The sequence below is a fragment of the Podarcis liolepis genome, assembly GCF_965112155.1.
Source record: "Podarcis liolepis genome assembly, chromosome: 15".
NCBI classification, from domain to species: Eukaryota; Metazoa; Chordata; class Lepidosauria; order Squamata; family Lacertidae; genus Podarcis; species Podarcis liolepis.
In genome coordinates, this window is record NC_139566.1 from 45110108 (window position 1) to 45125886 (window position 15779).

Consider the following 15779-nt stretch of genomic DNA (forward strand, 5'->3'; position numbering starts at 1 on the left):
ATGGTCACCCGGAATAGGAAGAAGCACAGCTTGAACGCTGGCCAAGCTCCTCCCGGAAGAGCCTTTTGCTGGGCAGCCTCTGCCGTACGGAAGAGGTTTCCGGAGGGCTCTGGGTCCCACCAGCAGCGGGCAAGCTGGTTTGGAGGCCACCCTCACCCACAGAATGAGCAAAGGGAGCAGGAAGGGAATGGCTCTGTGCCAGCTTCCTTTGGGATCAGAGAGGCTCTGAGTCCAGAGTTCCTGGAAATCGGTGAGGCAAGCCCTGTGAGAGGAGCGGGCGATGGCATGGCCCCCTCTGCCCCTCAGCACTGTTGCTTCCATCAGGGGATGGAGTAGGACTGGCCTGTGGCGGGCGTGGCTCTTAATGATGCCCCCTCCCATGATCTGGGAAGTGTTCTTTGGCTGCTACAGGAGTCCAGAGGTGGCGGAAACAAAGCGTTCAGATCGCTGGAACCTTTGCCTCACAATGGCTGCGGAGACCACAGAAATGCTGCAACATAATCAGCTCTCCCAGCTGTCAGGCCTTTCTAAGGTTACCAGATTTTTTCCAATGAATCTGGGGACACTTTTCAACTTCAATAGGAATGATTTTGTCAGGGGACTGATTTGTAAATCTGGGGACTGTCCCTGGGAAACGGGGACGTCTGGTAACCTTACTTTGGATGTCTCCGATTACAGGATGCCCTGCTTTTAAGAATAGCAAAGAGAGCGAGATGGAATCGGAGCCTGGCTCTGTGGCGATACGGGATTACTTGGTAGCGGGTGGCAGAGGAGGGGCCCTGGCTGCTGCAGGCGGCTCCAGGATGGCGCTTCCAGGCCTGTCTGGATGGAGCAGGACGGGCCCTTGAGGGGAAGACGATGGCTGCCTCTGGGGCAAAGGGCTGTGAGAGCCAGGTGCTCACCTGTCAGAGGACATTGACTGTCTCACCCTCTTTGGCAGTCTCGATGGCGTCTTTGTCCGAGGGACAAGGACATTTCTCAGTGCCTGCAATGCCTTTGGATGGAGCTTTGGAAGGCAGGGGCATCCTGCAGCAGCTTGGAGTGGGTGGCAGCGGTGGCCCCCTCACCCTCTTCCCCCAGCCCCCTTCCTTGCTGGACCCCACACGGATTGTGTGGCCATGGTGCTGGGGGGAGGGAGGCAGGGACTGATGTTGCCAGGCTTGCCTTGTGCTGGAAGAGAAGCCCCCTGAATTTTGAAGGGAAGGAGGGCTTTGTTTGTTTCGGCTCAGCTGTCTCCCCGCAAATCCTGCTCTCTCCCCTCCATTGTCTGGCCATCGTGTTGCACATTAATCATGGGGGGAGGCTGGAAAGCCTGACGAACAGCCCCAGAGTTTGGCAGCCGCCTAAGTGCTCTGCTGCTGTGGTCGAGCAGCCTGCTCTTCTCTTGCTCCTTGGGAGGAGGCCTGAGCCTCCTGGCTAGTGATGATCCGGGGCCTTTTCTCTCTGGATCCCTCTGCTTTGCTACTCGGCCTCCCGCTGCTCGTTTCCTTTCCCTTGAAAGTTATGGCATTCCTCTGAGTCACCTCTCTGACGCTTGCCAAGGCAGCTGTTTCAGGGGGGTGCTGGCACCAGTGGGCGAGGCTGCCACCTACCACCTCTGCACAATTGGGGTGTGTTTGGGGGGGTGAACCTTGGCGGTGAGTGTGTCTCTTCCCAGTTGGCATGGGCCTTTACTGGGGGCATGTGGCAGAAAAGAACCAGCTGTGTGTGGCTGTCCCAGCCAGCTTCCTCTGGGGGTGCCAAACACTTCTGAGACCTCAAATGCTCAGAACTTTTAAGAGGGAGCTTCTTGCTCCCGTGACACTTTGCTGTAAATAAAATACAGAGAGAAGGATGGAATGACCCAAGGATCCAGGCTGCCACCCCCATCTCCCTTCAGCATTGGCTGAAAATTCAAAAGGAGAGAAACGCCTGGGAAATTCTCTTGGCCTCTTGGTGCCCACAGAAATTTCCTTGTGTGAGGTCTGAATGGCTTCCCCTTTATAGCACCACAGCGGAGGAAGGAGGCCTCCGGGGCTCTTCTGCACACCCCCTGTGAGAAGACAGAGCAGGGTGCTGGGGAAGTGATGGCCTCCCCAGGCTAGCCTGCAGGTGCCAGAGGCCAGCCAGCCTGCCGCCTTGTGGTCAACCCTCTGGGGAGCGGATTTGGCGCCTGCCGCACTCCAGCCCAATGACAAGGGCCCGTGCCTAGAGAAACCCCTTGAGCCTTGGCTGGGCGGCTGAGGGGGGGCGAGGGGATCAAAGCTGCCAGTCATGGGGAGCAGATCCCCTTGAAGGAGCCATTAATCTGGCGGTTCCTCTCGGCTGACTCAGCGTGGGGGTGAGCACCATCTTTGCCTCAGGCAGCCAGGTGTGATGGCCCAGCTCTTTGCCCTGGTGGCCTAGGCCTTGCAGAGGGAGGGTCTCACCATTGCCTTTGCCCCCTTGGCTTCCCCAGTTGGGTTTCTGCCTGGGCTGCCAGGAGGAAGAACTCTGGGTTCCCTTTGCACTGCGTGGAGCTACGGAGGAAGGAACGAGTGGCGAGAGAGCTGTGCTCAGCCCCCCAAAGGGAGCAATCAGAAGCGCATCCATCATGCGCTAATCTCTGCAGCTTACTCCCCTGCTGGCTGGGGGGGGGGGGCTCTCCTTGCATCTTCATTATTTCACTCTCCGTTTGTGGTGACAGGTTGAAGACGGCCAGCAAGTTGGTGAGCCAGACCAGGAAATGAAATCTCAGGGCAGGGGGGTGTTAGGCATTTCGGCAAAATTCAGTGTGTGTGTGGGGGGGACACTCCAAGGAAGCATGTGCTCTTGCAGGGCATGGGGTGCTCATCCACACGGCAGTTGAATCGCTGAACTGTGAGCCTCCAGTTCCCATTCACAGCCCCAGGTGTTGCCATTTTGGCTCCTTCCTGGCTGTGTCTGCTTAGTCGCCCCCTCTCCCCATTCTGTCCCCCCCCCCAAAAAAACCCCAGGCTGTCTGAGCAGGGCCAGATCTGGCAAGGCTCAAAGCTGCTCCCTGGGCTCTCCCCTCCCTGCTCCACTCACATCTGATTTGGGGGTGGGCTGAGGGTCGTTGCAGGGGACGGAGCTGGCTTCCCCTTCTTGCTCCTCAAGGAAACAGCTTGCTTTGAATGATTAATTTGCAGGAAGCAGGGTTTTATTTATTTATTTTTAAAGAAACCTCTCCACGGGCACACCTGAAGCCTCCTGGGTGTGGACAGGCCCCTTTGCCCCACCAGCCCCTTCCTGCCTTCACTCCCTTTTCTCTTCCGAGGGGTGGAGGGAAATGGAGGCTGGCGCGGCCTCAGGGTGGGAGGGCTTCTGGGGGCACCTTTTCTTCCCAGAGGAGCTAGTGCCAAGAGGCAGAGCCCAGCAGAGGGTTTGCCCGGCAAGAGCCATGCTTTGTCCGAGGGCACATGGAGTCAGTTGCAGGCCCATGCGCTGCAGGGTGTGCCAGAGGCTCCCTGCCCTCTGCTCTTGGCCTTCAGCCTCCAGCACCCAGGAGAGCCCCGGGTTGCAAACCATTGGGTTGGTCTTGCTCCAGGGTGAAAAATCTGATCCTTCTGCCCAGCTGGCTAAGGCGGCCTCTTCTGGGCTTGGCAGGGATTCTGAAATGCAGGAAATTAAGAAAATGCCTGTCTATGATAGCTGATCTCTGCTTTTAAATGTTTGCATGGTTTTTATTGTATTTAGGCAGGTTTGTTATAAGCCGCTATCAGTATATATTTTTATGAATAGTGGTATACAAATGTTTTATAAATGGAATAAATAAACATTCCCCTGGTGAGAAGAAGTCCACCTGCTCCCCCCAGGGCTCCGTGAGATGCCCCCCGCCACTGTTGGCTGTCCCAGGGACTTTCCCCCAGGGGGTAGCCTGGATGGCTGGGCCTTGACTCCTTTTGGCACACGGGGCTCTGTGCCATGGGGGGAGGCACAGGGGCAGGCGCAGCCATGCCACTGACAGCGACAGCCTTGGCTGGCCAGGAGGGTTCAGTTCTGAGTCACCTTTGGCACCTCGGGAGCTGCCTCCGCCAGCGCCTTCTGTCAGGAAACAAAGCAACTGGAGAGCCCATGAAGTTGCTGACTCGCTTGCAAGTCCTTGGGGGGGAGCATGTCTGCAGGGCTGTGCGTGGTCTTTCCTCAGGCGTGGGTTGCCACTGGCTCTCCTCGCACGAAGTCTCTCATTTTGCATGTCCCGCCAGTTGCAGAAGCAGAGCTGGGCTAGTTTGTCCTTCGCACAGGAACGCTACGTGGTGCCTCTTTGCCCAAGGGCAGCCAAGCAGGGGGGCTTTGTTAGCCATGGTAACAGAAAGAAACGGAGGCCTGCTGTGGCTTTGTGCATGTGTGCCAGGGGAGTAGCACAGCGCCCCAGTTGCTGCCCTCTCCATGGGCTTGTGAAGAGCTTCCCGTAGCACGCCTTGTCTCCTGCCCACTCTGCCCTGTGCTGGCCCTGCGTCTGGGCTTGCGGGGGCTGTTTGGAGGGCAGGGAGCCCTGGTGGTTCTGTGGGGCTCACCCCTTTCTCTGCTCCCTCTGCCTCTCCCCTGCAGGCAGCCTCCTCGGCCCTCAGCAGCCTGGGCCACGTCTACACGGCCATTGGGGACTACCCCAACGCCTTGGCCAGCCATAAGCAATGCGTGCTCCTGGCCAAGCAAGGGAAGGACGATCTCTCTGAGGCCCGGGAGCTGGGCAACATGGGGGCCGTCTACATCGCCATGGGCGACTTTGAGAATGCCGTGCAGTGCCACGAGCAGCACCTGGCCATCGCCAAGGCCCTGGGCTGCCGGCGGGAGGAAGCCCGTGCCTACAGCAACCTGGGCAGCGCTTACCACTACCGCCGAAACTTTGACAAGGCCATGTCTTACCACAACCACGTTTTGGAGCTGGCCCAGGAGCTGGAGGAGAAGTCCATCGAGATGCGTGCCTACGCCGGCCTGGGCCACGCTGCCCGCTGCATGCAGGACCTGGAGCGGGCCAAGCAGTACCACGGGGAGCAGCTCAGCATCGCCGAGAGCCTGCAGGATCGAGCCGCCCAGGGGCGCGCCTCCTCCAACCTGGGTGAGCTGCTTCTGACTTTCTGCCTGACCCCAGCCCAGTGAGGAGGAGGGGGCCCTGTGGGGCAGAGGCGGTGGCAGGAGGGTGCAATGCTCCCTCAGAAAAGAAGGAGGCGGGCAATGTGGGGCTGTCCAGGAGGCTCCACGGGGGGCCGGGGGGCTTATTGAGCTTGGTCTGTGATGTGGGGGCTCCATTTGACAGGCACTTCAAGGACTGATGCAGATTTGCATGAAATTGGCATGTGCTTATTATGTGTCAGCTGGGGAATTAGAACGGAGGTGGCCCCTCGTCCTCACACCTGTAGAAGACCAGGAACAAGAGAGATAGGAGGGAGCCCCTCTGCTGCTCCTTCCCTTCTCCAGACAACAGCACCAGCCGTGGGTTGGGCGTGGGGCAGGAGCAGAGGAGTGTCTCTGGGCAGCCATGGAACACATCAGACCTTTTCAGCCCCAGCCCCCTCTGCTGCTCAGCACCAGGTTCTGGATGTGTGCAGAATTTTCCAGATTGCTGGCAGAGGAGCACCTAGTTTGGGATGTTTCTAAGGAGGGTTTCGGGTTCCCTGGAATTTAATAACAGACCTAGAATCATGGGATCATAGAGTTGGAGGGGGACCCTGGCTATCATCTAAGGCAGGACTCTCGCCTAAAGCATCCCCGACAGATGGCCATCCAACCTCTGCTTAGAAACCTCCAAGGAAGGAAGGCCCAGCACCTCTCATGGTTGTGCTTCCCTGCTGCTCAGGGAGGCTCCCAGCCTGTGAGCCCACCTGCACTCTTTTCTCTTTGTTTGGAAAATATATTTATTATTTTACATTGATTAGATCAAATGGTTTACAATTTACATCAAAATTTATTTATTTACCTTGGTGACTTTCCATCCTTTATTCTGTGACGGTCTAATTCTCTCTCTGGTTCCCTCCTGCCTGTCTATTTACCGAAATCCTATATTACAATCTTTTCTGTTTTCTTTCCATTGCTCGTAAGTCAAAACCTGCTTGAAATTTTATGTGGCTGTATTGTCTTCTTCTATAGACTGAGCACTCCAGTAGCTAGAGTAGCTTGAGCTTCCTCCTTGGTTGGGATTTCTGGGGTTTTCCATTTGGTGCCCAGAGTCCCCTAGCTGCTGTGCTGGCCTACAGAAACAACTTTGCCAGCCTGTTTGTGCTCCTTCCTGGCAGGGATCATCCATCAGATGAAGGGCGACTACGAGGCGGCCTTGAAGCTGCACAAGGTCCACCTTTCCATTGCGCAGGAGCTGAACGACTACGCGGCGCAGGGCCGGGCCTACGGGAATATGGGCAACGCCTACAACGCCTTGGGCCTCTTTGACCAGGCGGTCAAGTACCACCGGCAGGAGCTGCAGATCTCCATGGAGGTGAATGACCGAGCCTCCCAGGCCTCCACCCACGGCAACCTGGCGGTGGCCTACCAAGCCCTGGGTGCCCACGACCGGGCCCTGCAGCACTACCAGAACCACCTCAACATCGCCCGGGAGCTGCGGGACATCCAGAGCGAAGCCCGGGCCCTGGGCAACCTGGGGAACTTCCACTGCTCCCGGGGGGAGTTTGCCCAGGCAGCCCCCTACTATGAGCAGTACCTGCAGCTGTCCCCGGAGCTGCAGGACATGGAGGGGGAGGGCAAGGTGTGCCACAACCTGGGCTATGCCCATTACTGCCTGGGCAACTATGAGGAGGCCGTCAAGTACTACGAGCAAGACCTGGCCCTCGCCAAGGACCTGCATGACAAGCTGAGCCAGGCCAAAGCCTACTGCAACCTGGGCCTGGCCTTCAAGGCACTGGCCTGCTTCGGCAAGGCTGAGGAGTGCCAGAAGTACCTCCTGTCCCTGGCCCAGTCACTCAGCAATGCCCAGGCCAAGTTCCGGGCGCTGGGCAACCTGGGCGACCTCTCCATCTGCAAGAAGGACGTGGCTGGTGCCATCAAGTTCTACGAGCAGCAGCTGAGCCTGGCGCACCAGGCCACGGACCGGAGGCTGGAGGCCAGCGCCTATGCAGCCCTGGGCGCGGCCTACCGCCTGCTGCAGAAGCACGACAAGGCCCTGGGCTACCACACGCAGGAACTGGAGGTATACCAGGAGCTGGGCGAGGCCCTGGGCGAGTGCCGTGCACACGGGCACCTGGCCGCTGTCTACATGGCCCTGGGCAAGTTCACCATGGCCTTCAAGTGCTACGAGGAGCAGCTGGAGCTGGGGCAGAAGCTGAAAGACCCCGGTATTGAGGCCCAGGTCTACGGCAACATGGGCATCACCAAGATGAACATGGGCGCCATGGAGGAGGCCATCGGCTACTTTGAGCAGCAGCTGGCCACCCTGCAGCAGCTGAGTGGCACGGAGGCCGTGCTGGACCGGGGAAGGGCCTTCGGGAGCCTGGGCGACTGCTACGAGGCCCTGGGCGACTTCGAGGAGGCCGTCAAATACTATGAGCAGTACCTGTCGGTGGCACAGAGCCTGAACCGCGTGCAGGACCAGGTCAAGGCCTACCGGGGCCTGGGCAATGGGCACAGGTAAGGCGGAGGCAGCGGGGAGGGGAGTCCCAAGGGATGCATGAGGGGGTCAGGGGAGGGGGAAAGGCTCTGGGCGGTGATGTGGCCTTTCCAGAGGGGGACCCGGAACGGGATGGAGGGGAGGGCCCAGTAGATCTGTGGTCCCGGCTCTGTCCCATAGAAAGAAAGGGGCTGCCTTCCTCCAAGGGGTGGATTTCAGGGCTCAAAGGCGGGTGGGAGGAGGCTGGCACAGAAGCTGCCTGCCCCCGGCAGCTTCCTTCCCAAAGCCTCAGTGAGAGTAATGCTGGCTGTGTCCCCCCCCCCCCCCAGGGCAATGGGAAGCTTGCAGCAGGCGCTGGTGTGCTTTGAGAAGAGGCTGGTGGTGGCTCACGAGCTCGGGGAGGCGTTTGACAAGGCCCAGGCCTATGGGGAGCTGGGCGCCCTGCACAGCCAGCTTGGCAACTCGGAGCAGGCCATCTCCTGCCTGGAGCGCCAGCTGGGCATCGCGCGGGAGATGAAGGATCAGGCCCTGGAGGGGAGCGCCGCCTGCGGCTTGGGCAGCATCTACCAACAGATGGCTGAATATGACACGGCCCTGCAGTACCACCAGCTGGACCTCCAGATTGCCGAGGAGACCCACAACGCGGCCAGCCAGGGCCGGGCCTATGGCAACCTGGGCCTAACCTACGAGTCCCTTGGCACCTACGAGAGAGCCGTGGTCTACCAGGAGCAGCATCTGAGCATCGCGGCCCAGATGAATGACCTGGTGGCCAAAACTGCCTCCTACAGCAGCCTGGGCAGGACCCACCATGCCCTCCAGAACTACTCCCAAGCCGTGATGTACCTGCAGGAAGGTGAGCAAGCTGGCGGGGGAGGGGGGCAGCACGGCCAGGCCAGGCCAGGCTGCCTGGAAATGTTCAGGAGAACCAAGGCCTTGTGGGCAGTCCCTCCATAGCCTGCATGTGTCCAGGGAGCTCCTTTGAGAAACCCTGACTGGTAAGTAAAAGAAAAGAACAAGGGAAAATCTGATAAAATCAAGGAGGAGGATTTGCTGAAACAAATTTGGAAATTGGGATGCAGAAAGGGGAGGTACGGGGAAGTCGGTGAAGTAAGGTTTAAGAAAAAAGGATTTGAAATTATACATGTTTGTTTATGTGTCTGTTTGTATTGTGTATTGTTTCTGTCTATAAAAATTGTGAAAAACCAATAAAAATTTTATATATATAAAAAGAGAGAAACCCTGACTGGATACAGGGGCTTTGGCCATTAAATCCTGCCGTCCAGTCAGCGCTTCCCTGCGTAGCTCTGCTTGGGGCTGACGTGGGCAGGAAAACAGAGTCGCAGCAGTCCTGCCGTCCGTGTGAGATAGAGGGATAAATCAAGTCCAGAGACAGTTCGTTGCTATCTCTAAAAGTGTTCATTTGCAAGCCATAAATCAGTCACATTCCATCGGAGCTTTCCGGCATCTTTCAGCACGCACAGTCTCTCTGCTGCTTCTTTCAGTCTAAAGTGAAACCAACTCTCACAGACAACACAGACAAAGCCTGTGACAAAGCCTGTGACGTATGGCCCTGCGTCAGGCCCCTCCCAGATACAGGGCACCAAGGAGTTTTAACCCTGTAAACTCCAAACTCCACAGGGGTGTCCTCAGTGGGGAGGGAGAGGCAGCAGAGGAGGAGCTCAGCATCGTACTGTGGCAGCTGTTCCATCAGGACCAGCATTTCAGCTTGCACGCTGATGTGTGTGTGTGTGTGAGGGGGTCTCCTGACCTCCCCAGAGCCAATTTGGGGGCAGGATGCAAGGAAAGCGCAGAGGAAGAGGGTTTGGGTCTGGGCTTCTGGTGGTGGACAAGCGGACACACCCAGAGGAGGGGAAGAGCTGGGAGCTACTGGAGCCTGGGAGCTTGGAGGGTGAGGCAAAGGAGGAAACAAGCAGGTGCCCCAGCCCAGACCAAAGACGGGAGCCAGGCTTAGCAGCTTCACCACAGAGACCCCCTGCCAGCTCCTCCAGTTTGCTCCACATAACAGACAGAGGGTCCCTTGGGGCTCACTGTAGACAGACGGAGGGGCACAACACAGAGGGAAGGGAGTGAAGGGGAAGGTGCAAGACAGTCTGAGCAACTAGGAGTGTATCTCTGGAGCCTCCATGTGGATTCTATTCTGATTCCTTAATAAAACGACTATTGGCAAGTTAGCTGGTGTTACCTTCCCTCTCTCCCTGCGGGACCCCTGAGTAGATTCCCTGCCCAGGAGGCAGCGTGGAAGTCCTGGGGGGCGGGGGGGTGGGTCTTGTTCTCCATGGAGCCCTTGCCTGGTTTCCAGGGGGGCGGGGGCATTTTCCTGCCCTGCGCTGGAGCTGGGACCCAGGATTTGTGGGCACCTCTTGCATCCTGTGCTCCTGCTCCTCCTCTGGCTCTTGGGGCTGACAAGAGGGAGAGGCAGGTTCCCCTTTCCTGAGAGGCCAGCTGGGCCAAGGGGGCTGCAGGGGGCTGGAGGGGCCAAGTAAGGAGGGTGGCTTCTGGGTCTGGCTGGTTGAAGAGAGCAGAGCCCCACAGCTGCTGGGGCCTTCTGCAGCAGGGGGCGAGGCTCACCCTGCCCTTCCTTTCTCCTGCAGGGCTGAGGCTGGCGGAGCAGCTGGGCCGCAGGGAGGATGAAGCCAGGATCCGGCACGGCCTGGGCCTTTCGCTCTGGGCTAGTGGGAACCTGGAGGAGGCTCAGCACCAGGTGAGCACCAGGGAGCAGGGGAGGAGGTCCCTCAGCCCCTGCAGATGATCCCAGATGATCCATGGGCCATGCTCCGTGGTGCCCCATCCGCCCCTGGCAGCCCTGGTTTGGGCAGCTCAGCTGAGCTTCAGGATTCTGCCTCCGCTTGACGGGCTGCCCCCTCCCCCTTGCCCCACAGCTCTACCGGGCCTCCGCCCTTTTTGAGACCATCCGGCATGAGGTGCAGCTCAGCACAGACTACAAGCTCTCCCTCTTTGACCTCCAGACGTCCTCCTACCAGGCCCTGCAGCGGGTGCTGGTGAGTCTAGGTAAGAGAGGGCAGCACCTGGGGGAGAGGGGCATTGGGACAGATCTTCCTGCCCTGGGCCCGGGGGGGAAGAGTGCTGCAGATTTAGCAGTGCTGTGGGTGGGGAGGGCAGGGTTCTCCTTACCTTCTCGTTTCCACAAGCGTGTCAGGCAGGTGCATTGCTCCGGGATACCCCTCCCCCTGGCAGCATGAGCCTCACGTGTGGCTCCGCCTCCTTCCTCCCCACAGGGCACCACGATGAGGCTCTGGCCGTGGCGGAGAGAGGCCGCACAAGAGCCTTTGCTGACCTGCTGGTGGAGCGCCAGACAGGCCAGCAGGAGTCGGACCCCTATTCCCCCGTGACGGTTGATCAGGTCCTGGAAGTGGTGAACGGGCAGCGGGGGCTGGTTCTGTACTATTCCTTGGCTGCAGGGCACCTTTACAGCTGGCTCCTGGCTCCTGGGGCAGGTAAGTCACAGGGGCGGGTGTGTGTGTGTGTGTGTGTGTGTGTGTGTGTGTGTGTGTGTGCCAGGTAGGGCTGGGCGATATATCTGCTTTTCAACATCGTGATATATCACCAGTTCAAACACACTGCTCTTCAGCTGGGAGAAAGCCACACTCACAGAGCTCAGTTGATGCTGGATTTCGGCATCAGTGTGGAAAGATAACTGCCCAGGGAGGAGAAGTGATCAACATTTTCCAGCGTTACACCGTTGAGTTGGATTTGTGGTGCTGCAGAGGGATTGTTTTGTGCTTGTTGGTGCAGCACTTTGGTGTACTAGAAGAAGCAAAGCTCACCAGTGTCGACGCAATGGTTCTTCAACACCAACTTCATTGGACTGATCATGTTGTGCAGAGGCCTGATTATCGTCTTCCAAAGCAACTACTCTATTCCAAACTTAAAAATGGATAGTGTTTAAAGACTCTCGAGGGAAATCTAAAAAAATGTATAAACACAGACAACTGGGAAACACTGGCCTGCGAGCGCTCCAGTTGGAGAACAGCCTTGACCCAAGGTGTCATGGACTTTGAAAACGTTCAAACTCAGGACGAAAGAGGAAGGCACATTTGGCAAACCCTCATCGTGATCAACTCCCGCCCGGAAACCTCTGTCCCCACTGTGGAAGGATGTTTGGATCCAGAATTGGCCTCCACAGTCACCTACGGACTCACTGTTAAGACCATGTTCATGGAAGACAATCTTACTCAGCTATGAGCATTACCGAAGAAACCACCAGCTAAACATCACGATATACCAATATATCACAATATCTGAAATAAGGATGGAGCTATGGACAGGCATTGGTTGGCTTCATGGTTTACATCGCATTGGGATTTTTGTATACCGCACACAAACACACATCAAGATTTGGGATATATTGCCAGGTTAAAAATTATGAAATTGCTATCACAATATGGACTTTGAATCGGTTTTGGATTTTATATTGATGTATCACCCAGCCCTAGGGCCTCCTGGGTCCTCGCTCAGAGGCGCTCAGCTTTCTTTTGGCAGGGCTGGATGGAAGGAGGTTCCTGGGGGTGCTCTTTGAGGCTGGGGGCAGCCATCTGGGGTGGGATGCCACAGAGGTGAGGGAAACACACCATGGGGCAGCTGCCTGTTCCCAGGAGAATTCCACCCCCCTACACACCCCTTGGCTGACTCAAGGCCTCCCTTCCTCCTCCCGTGTAGGCACCCGTGTGCAAGGGCATCCTGATCAAATTTGCAGATGACACCAAACTGGGAGGGGTGGCTAACACCCCAGAGGACAGGATCACACTTCAAAACGACCTTGACAGATTAGAGAACTGGGCAAAAACAAACAAGATGAATTTTAACAGGGAGAAATGTAAAGTATTGCACTTGGGCAAAAAAAATGAGAGGCACAAATACAAGATGGGTGACACCTGGCTTGAGAGCAGTACATGTGAAAAGGATCTAGGAGTCTTGGTTGACCACAAACTTGACATGAGCCAACAGTGTGACGCGGCAGCTAAAAAAGCCAATGCAATTCTGGGCTGCATCAATAGGAGTATAGCATCTAGATCAAGGGAAGTAATAGTGCCACTGTATTCTGCTCTGGTCAGACCTCACCTGGAGTACTGTGTCCAGTTCTGGGCACCACAGTTCAAGAAGGACACTGACAAACTGGAACGTGTCCAGAGGAGGGCAACCAAAATGGTCAAAGGCCTGGAATCGATGCCTTATGAGGAACGGCTAAGGGAGCTGGGCATGTTTAGCCTGGAGAAGAGGAGGTTAAGGGGTGATATGATAGCCATGTTCAAATATATAAAAGGATGTCACATAGAGGAGGGAGAAAGGTTGTTTTCTGCTGCTCCAGAGAAGCGGACACGGAGCAATGGATCCAAACTACAAGAAAGAAGATTCCACCTAAACATTAGGAAGAACTTCCTGACAGTAAGAGCTGTTCAACAGTGGAATTTGCTGCCAAGGAGTGTGGTGGAGTCTCCTACTTTGGAGGTCTTTAAGCAGAGGCTTGACAACCATATGTCAGGAGTGCTCTGATGGTGTTTCCTGCTTGGCAGGGGGTTGGACTCGATGGCCCTTGTGGTCTCTTCCAACTCTAGGATTCTATGATTCTATGATTCTATGTGTGCTCAAATGGTGTCCTGGGCTCACCCAGCGAGGGGCAGGCGCAGGGGTTCTCTGGCTGGTGAATTGTGACTGCCTCCTCCTTGCAGCTGATCTGCCCCACTGGCGGGCAGAGGAGGAAAGCCCCTGGTTGTTGTGTCAGGGGGCAAATGATTCCATTACGTCCAGAATCGGCCTTAAACTACAAGTGCTATTCCAACCCTACTAACGATTTTAACTGTTTACAATGGTCTTTAAGATAAGTTTTCCCATTATTAAAATTTTGGTCTTCCTGATTTCTCTCTTTTGGTCATTTTAGCCATTTCAGCATAGTCCATAAACTTCATTTGCCATTCTTCTCTGATTTCTTACCTCTGCCCCTCTAAGCTGCCACTTGGGCCCGTGTGGTTCTGGGTCTTCTGCTGCCTTCCCCAGCTGCCTTGGCTGCTCTCATCCCTCATGGGATGAGAGACCCCCTCTCAGGATTGCTGAGAGGCTCTGCTCTCCCCACTTACAAGCTGGCTCTCCTCCGCTCACCTGCCTTCCTGTGGTTCACCTTTGCAGGTAGCTTAAAGTCCATGGAGAGGAGGTGGAGCGGGTGGAGGTCCCTGCCACACCCTGCTGAGCCACCACTTCCTGGCCTCTATCCCTCCCCCCCCCCAGGCTTTTCTCTGTGTGGTTTTGCCTGGGGAAGCTGGAGCAGGAGCCTTTGATAGAACCATCCTGTATTTGGGTTCTGAGAAACCTTCTTTACGGGCTGCTTGAAGACACAGGTGACTCCGACAGAATGCGCCCGGCTGATCTGAGGCTCCTCTCCCAGCAGCGCTTGTTCAGCTTCCTCATGGAAGGCTGTCTGCTGCAAAGCAGGGAGTGGGGGGGGGGTCCTGGCTGTGCCCTGGAGAACCCTCTTTCCATGTCAGTGGCAGTTCCTCGTATTCTCTCCAGATGCAGGAGGTGAGGAAGAGGGAAGGCGGCCGTTTCCCAGCGCGACCTTCTTGCGGGGAGGGGGGGTCTGACTGCCTGTTCATTGTTGGGAATAACTGAGGCTTTAAATCTTCCTGCCTTTTCCCACTTGCAGGCTGAGGAGCAGAGGCCGTTCTCCCTCTGCACGCCCAGTTGCAGTGGAGACGGAGCAGGGCCCATCTAGCAGGTCTTGGGAGGAGGAGGAGGTGTTGGCCCCTTGTGGCTCTCCTGATGTGGGGACTCCTTTTCAGGGATCTTGAAGTTCCACGAATGCTACCTGGGCGAGGGCCCGGCTGAGGCTTCCGGAGACTTCCAGGAGAACAGCGCCAGCCTCCAGGCAGTCACCAGCTCGGCTCTTGAGCACCTCAGCGCCAGTGTGCGGGAAGCGCTGGGCGTGGACTCTTACTACATGCGGTAAGGGGGGGGGGTTCAGGGGCAGAGGAACCACAGAGAAGAAGAGGGGGCAGCTTTCTCCAGGAGAGTGCCCCTTCCCCTTGCAGGCTCAGAGGGGATTGTTCCTGGCTGAGGCAGTTCTCCAGCAGGTCCGTCAGGAGGTCCTGGGGCTGCCAGGGGGCGCTGCCTGTGAGGAGTTGAGCCACGGGAGCCCAGGAACACGGCCGGCATTCCAGCTGGGAGGAAGGCAGGCTGCTTGGGAGGATTCCCGGCAAATGGGGAGATTTGTGAGCCAGTGGGAATGGGATTCCTTTCCTCGCAGCTGCTGTCAGAGCCTGCCTGGAGTGCAGAGGCTGCAGCCTGGTCCTTGCAGAACCTTCCTGTCCCGTGAAGATCCTGCTCCATCCTGAGCCTCTGCCTGCCTGTGAAGGCTGCTGCCTTGGCATGCATAGGCCTTTGAGCCAGTTGCATTCTTCGGGGGCAGCGGTGGCGGCTTAGGGCTCTCCATGGCCAGCCGAAGAGGGGGAGGTACTCCCTTTTGCAGCAGAGGCAGGAGCTCCCTTCCAAGCCCCCACCCTGAGCTTTCTGGCAGCAGCAGGAAGATTCCTCCACCCTCTCCTGCAATGTGCCTCCTAGTTCTCTGCTGCTGGGTCTCGTGGCTCTGCTGCTCCCCAGTCATGCCAGCAGGGCTGGCAGCAGCCCCTGTTTGGGGGAGGAGGGCAGGCCAGACCTCTGAGCCCCCCCCCCCAGGAGTGTTCGCTGCCCTGAAATCTGTGTTGGGAGGAGAGTAGCATGCAGATGGGCTCTGTTAATTGAACTGTACTGGTCAAATGAAGGCGGTCAAGCCAGCTGCATTCTGAGAAGGGCAGCTGCAGTTTAAATTGCCCCAAATGTGCTGAAGGGGAGGTTTTGAATTGTGACTGATTGAAAGCATCATGCTTTTTGCAGGGGGGGGGGCAGAGAACAAGCTGGAATTTGAAAAGCAAAAGCTCACCACAGCTGTTCCTTTTGTGTTGTTTGCCCAGCTCTTTCTCTGGGCCCTGCTTGCTGCTGGGACCACAGACGCCCCCCCCCCCCGTGTTCTCTCAGTTCCTGCTGACATTCCTGCCTCTTGTTCCTCTGCCAGAGCCTCGGCCAGCAGCGAAACGGAGAGTGAGGCAGGAGACATCATGGACCAGCAGTTTGAGGAGATGAGCCACCAGCTGGACTCCACCTCGGACCCCACTGGCTTCCTGAGGATGGTCAGCAGGAACAACCTCTTCAACAGGTAGGGTGAAGGGAAGAGGAGAGC

General features: G+C 57.1%; 1 protein-coding gene and 1 long non-coding RNA gene across 2 annotated transcripts in view; one reads left to right on the top strand and one right to left on the bottom strand.

Annotated features, from left to right (window-relative positions):
• The window catches only part of LOC310694062, a 243112-nt gene that overhangs the window by 118326 nt on the left and 109007 nt on the right, over positions 1 to 15779 (bottom strand). The window lies entirely within an intron of this gene.
• Positions 1 to 15779, top strand: part of TTC28 (tetratricopeptide repeat domain 28) — a gene marked incomplete at its 5' end in the record, with an annotated part of 118183 nt that overhangs the window by 88037 nt on the left and 14367 nt on the right. The window contains 8 exon segments of the mRNA XM_083476630.1: positions 4531 to 5038; positions 6213 to 7554; positions 7864 to 8387; positions 10147 to 10256; positions 10435 to 10564; positions 10792 to 11010; positions 14347 to 14509; positions 15615 to 15755. Coding sequence (XP_083332756.1) covers positions 4531 to 5038; positions 6213 to 7554; positions 7864 to 8387; positions 10147 to 10256; positions 10435 to 10564; positions 10792 to 11010; positions 14347 to 14509; positions 15615 to 15755 — 3137 coding nt within the window.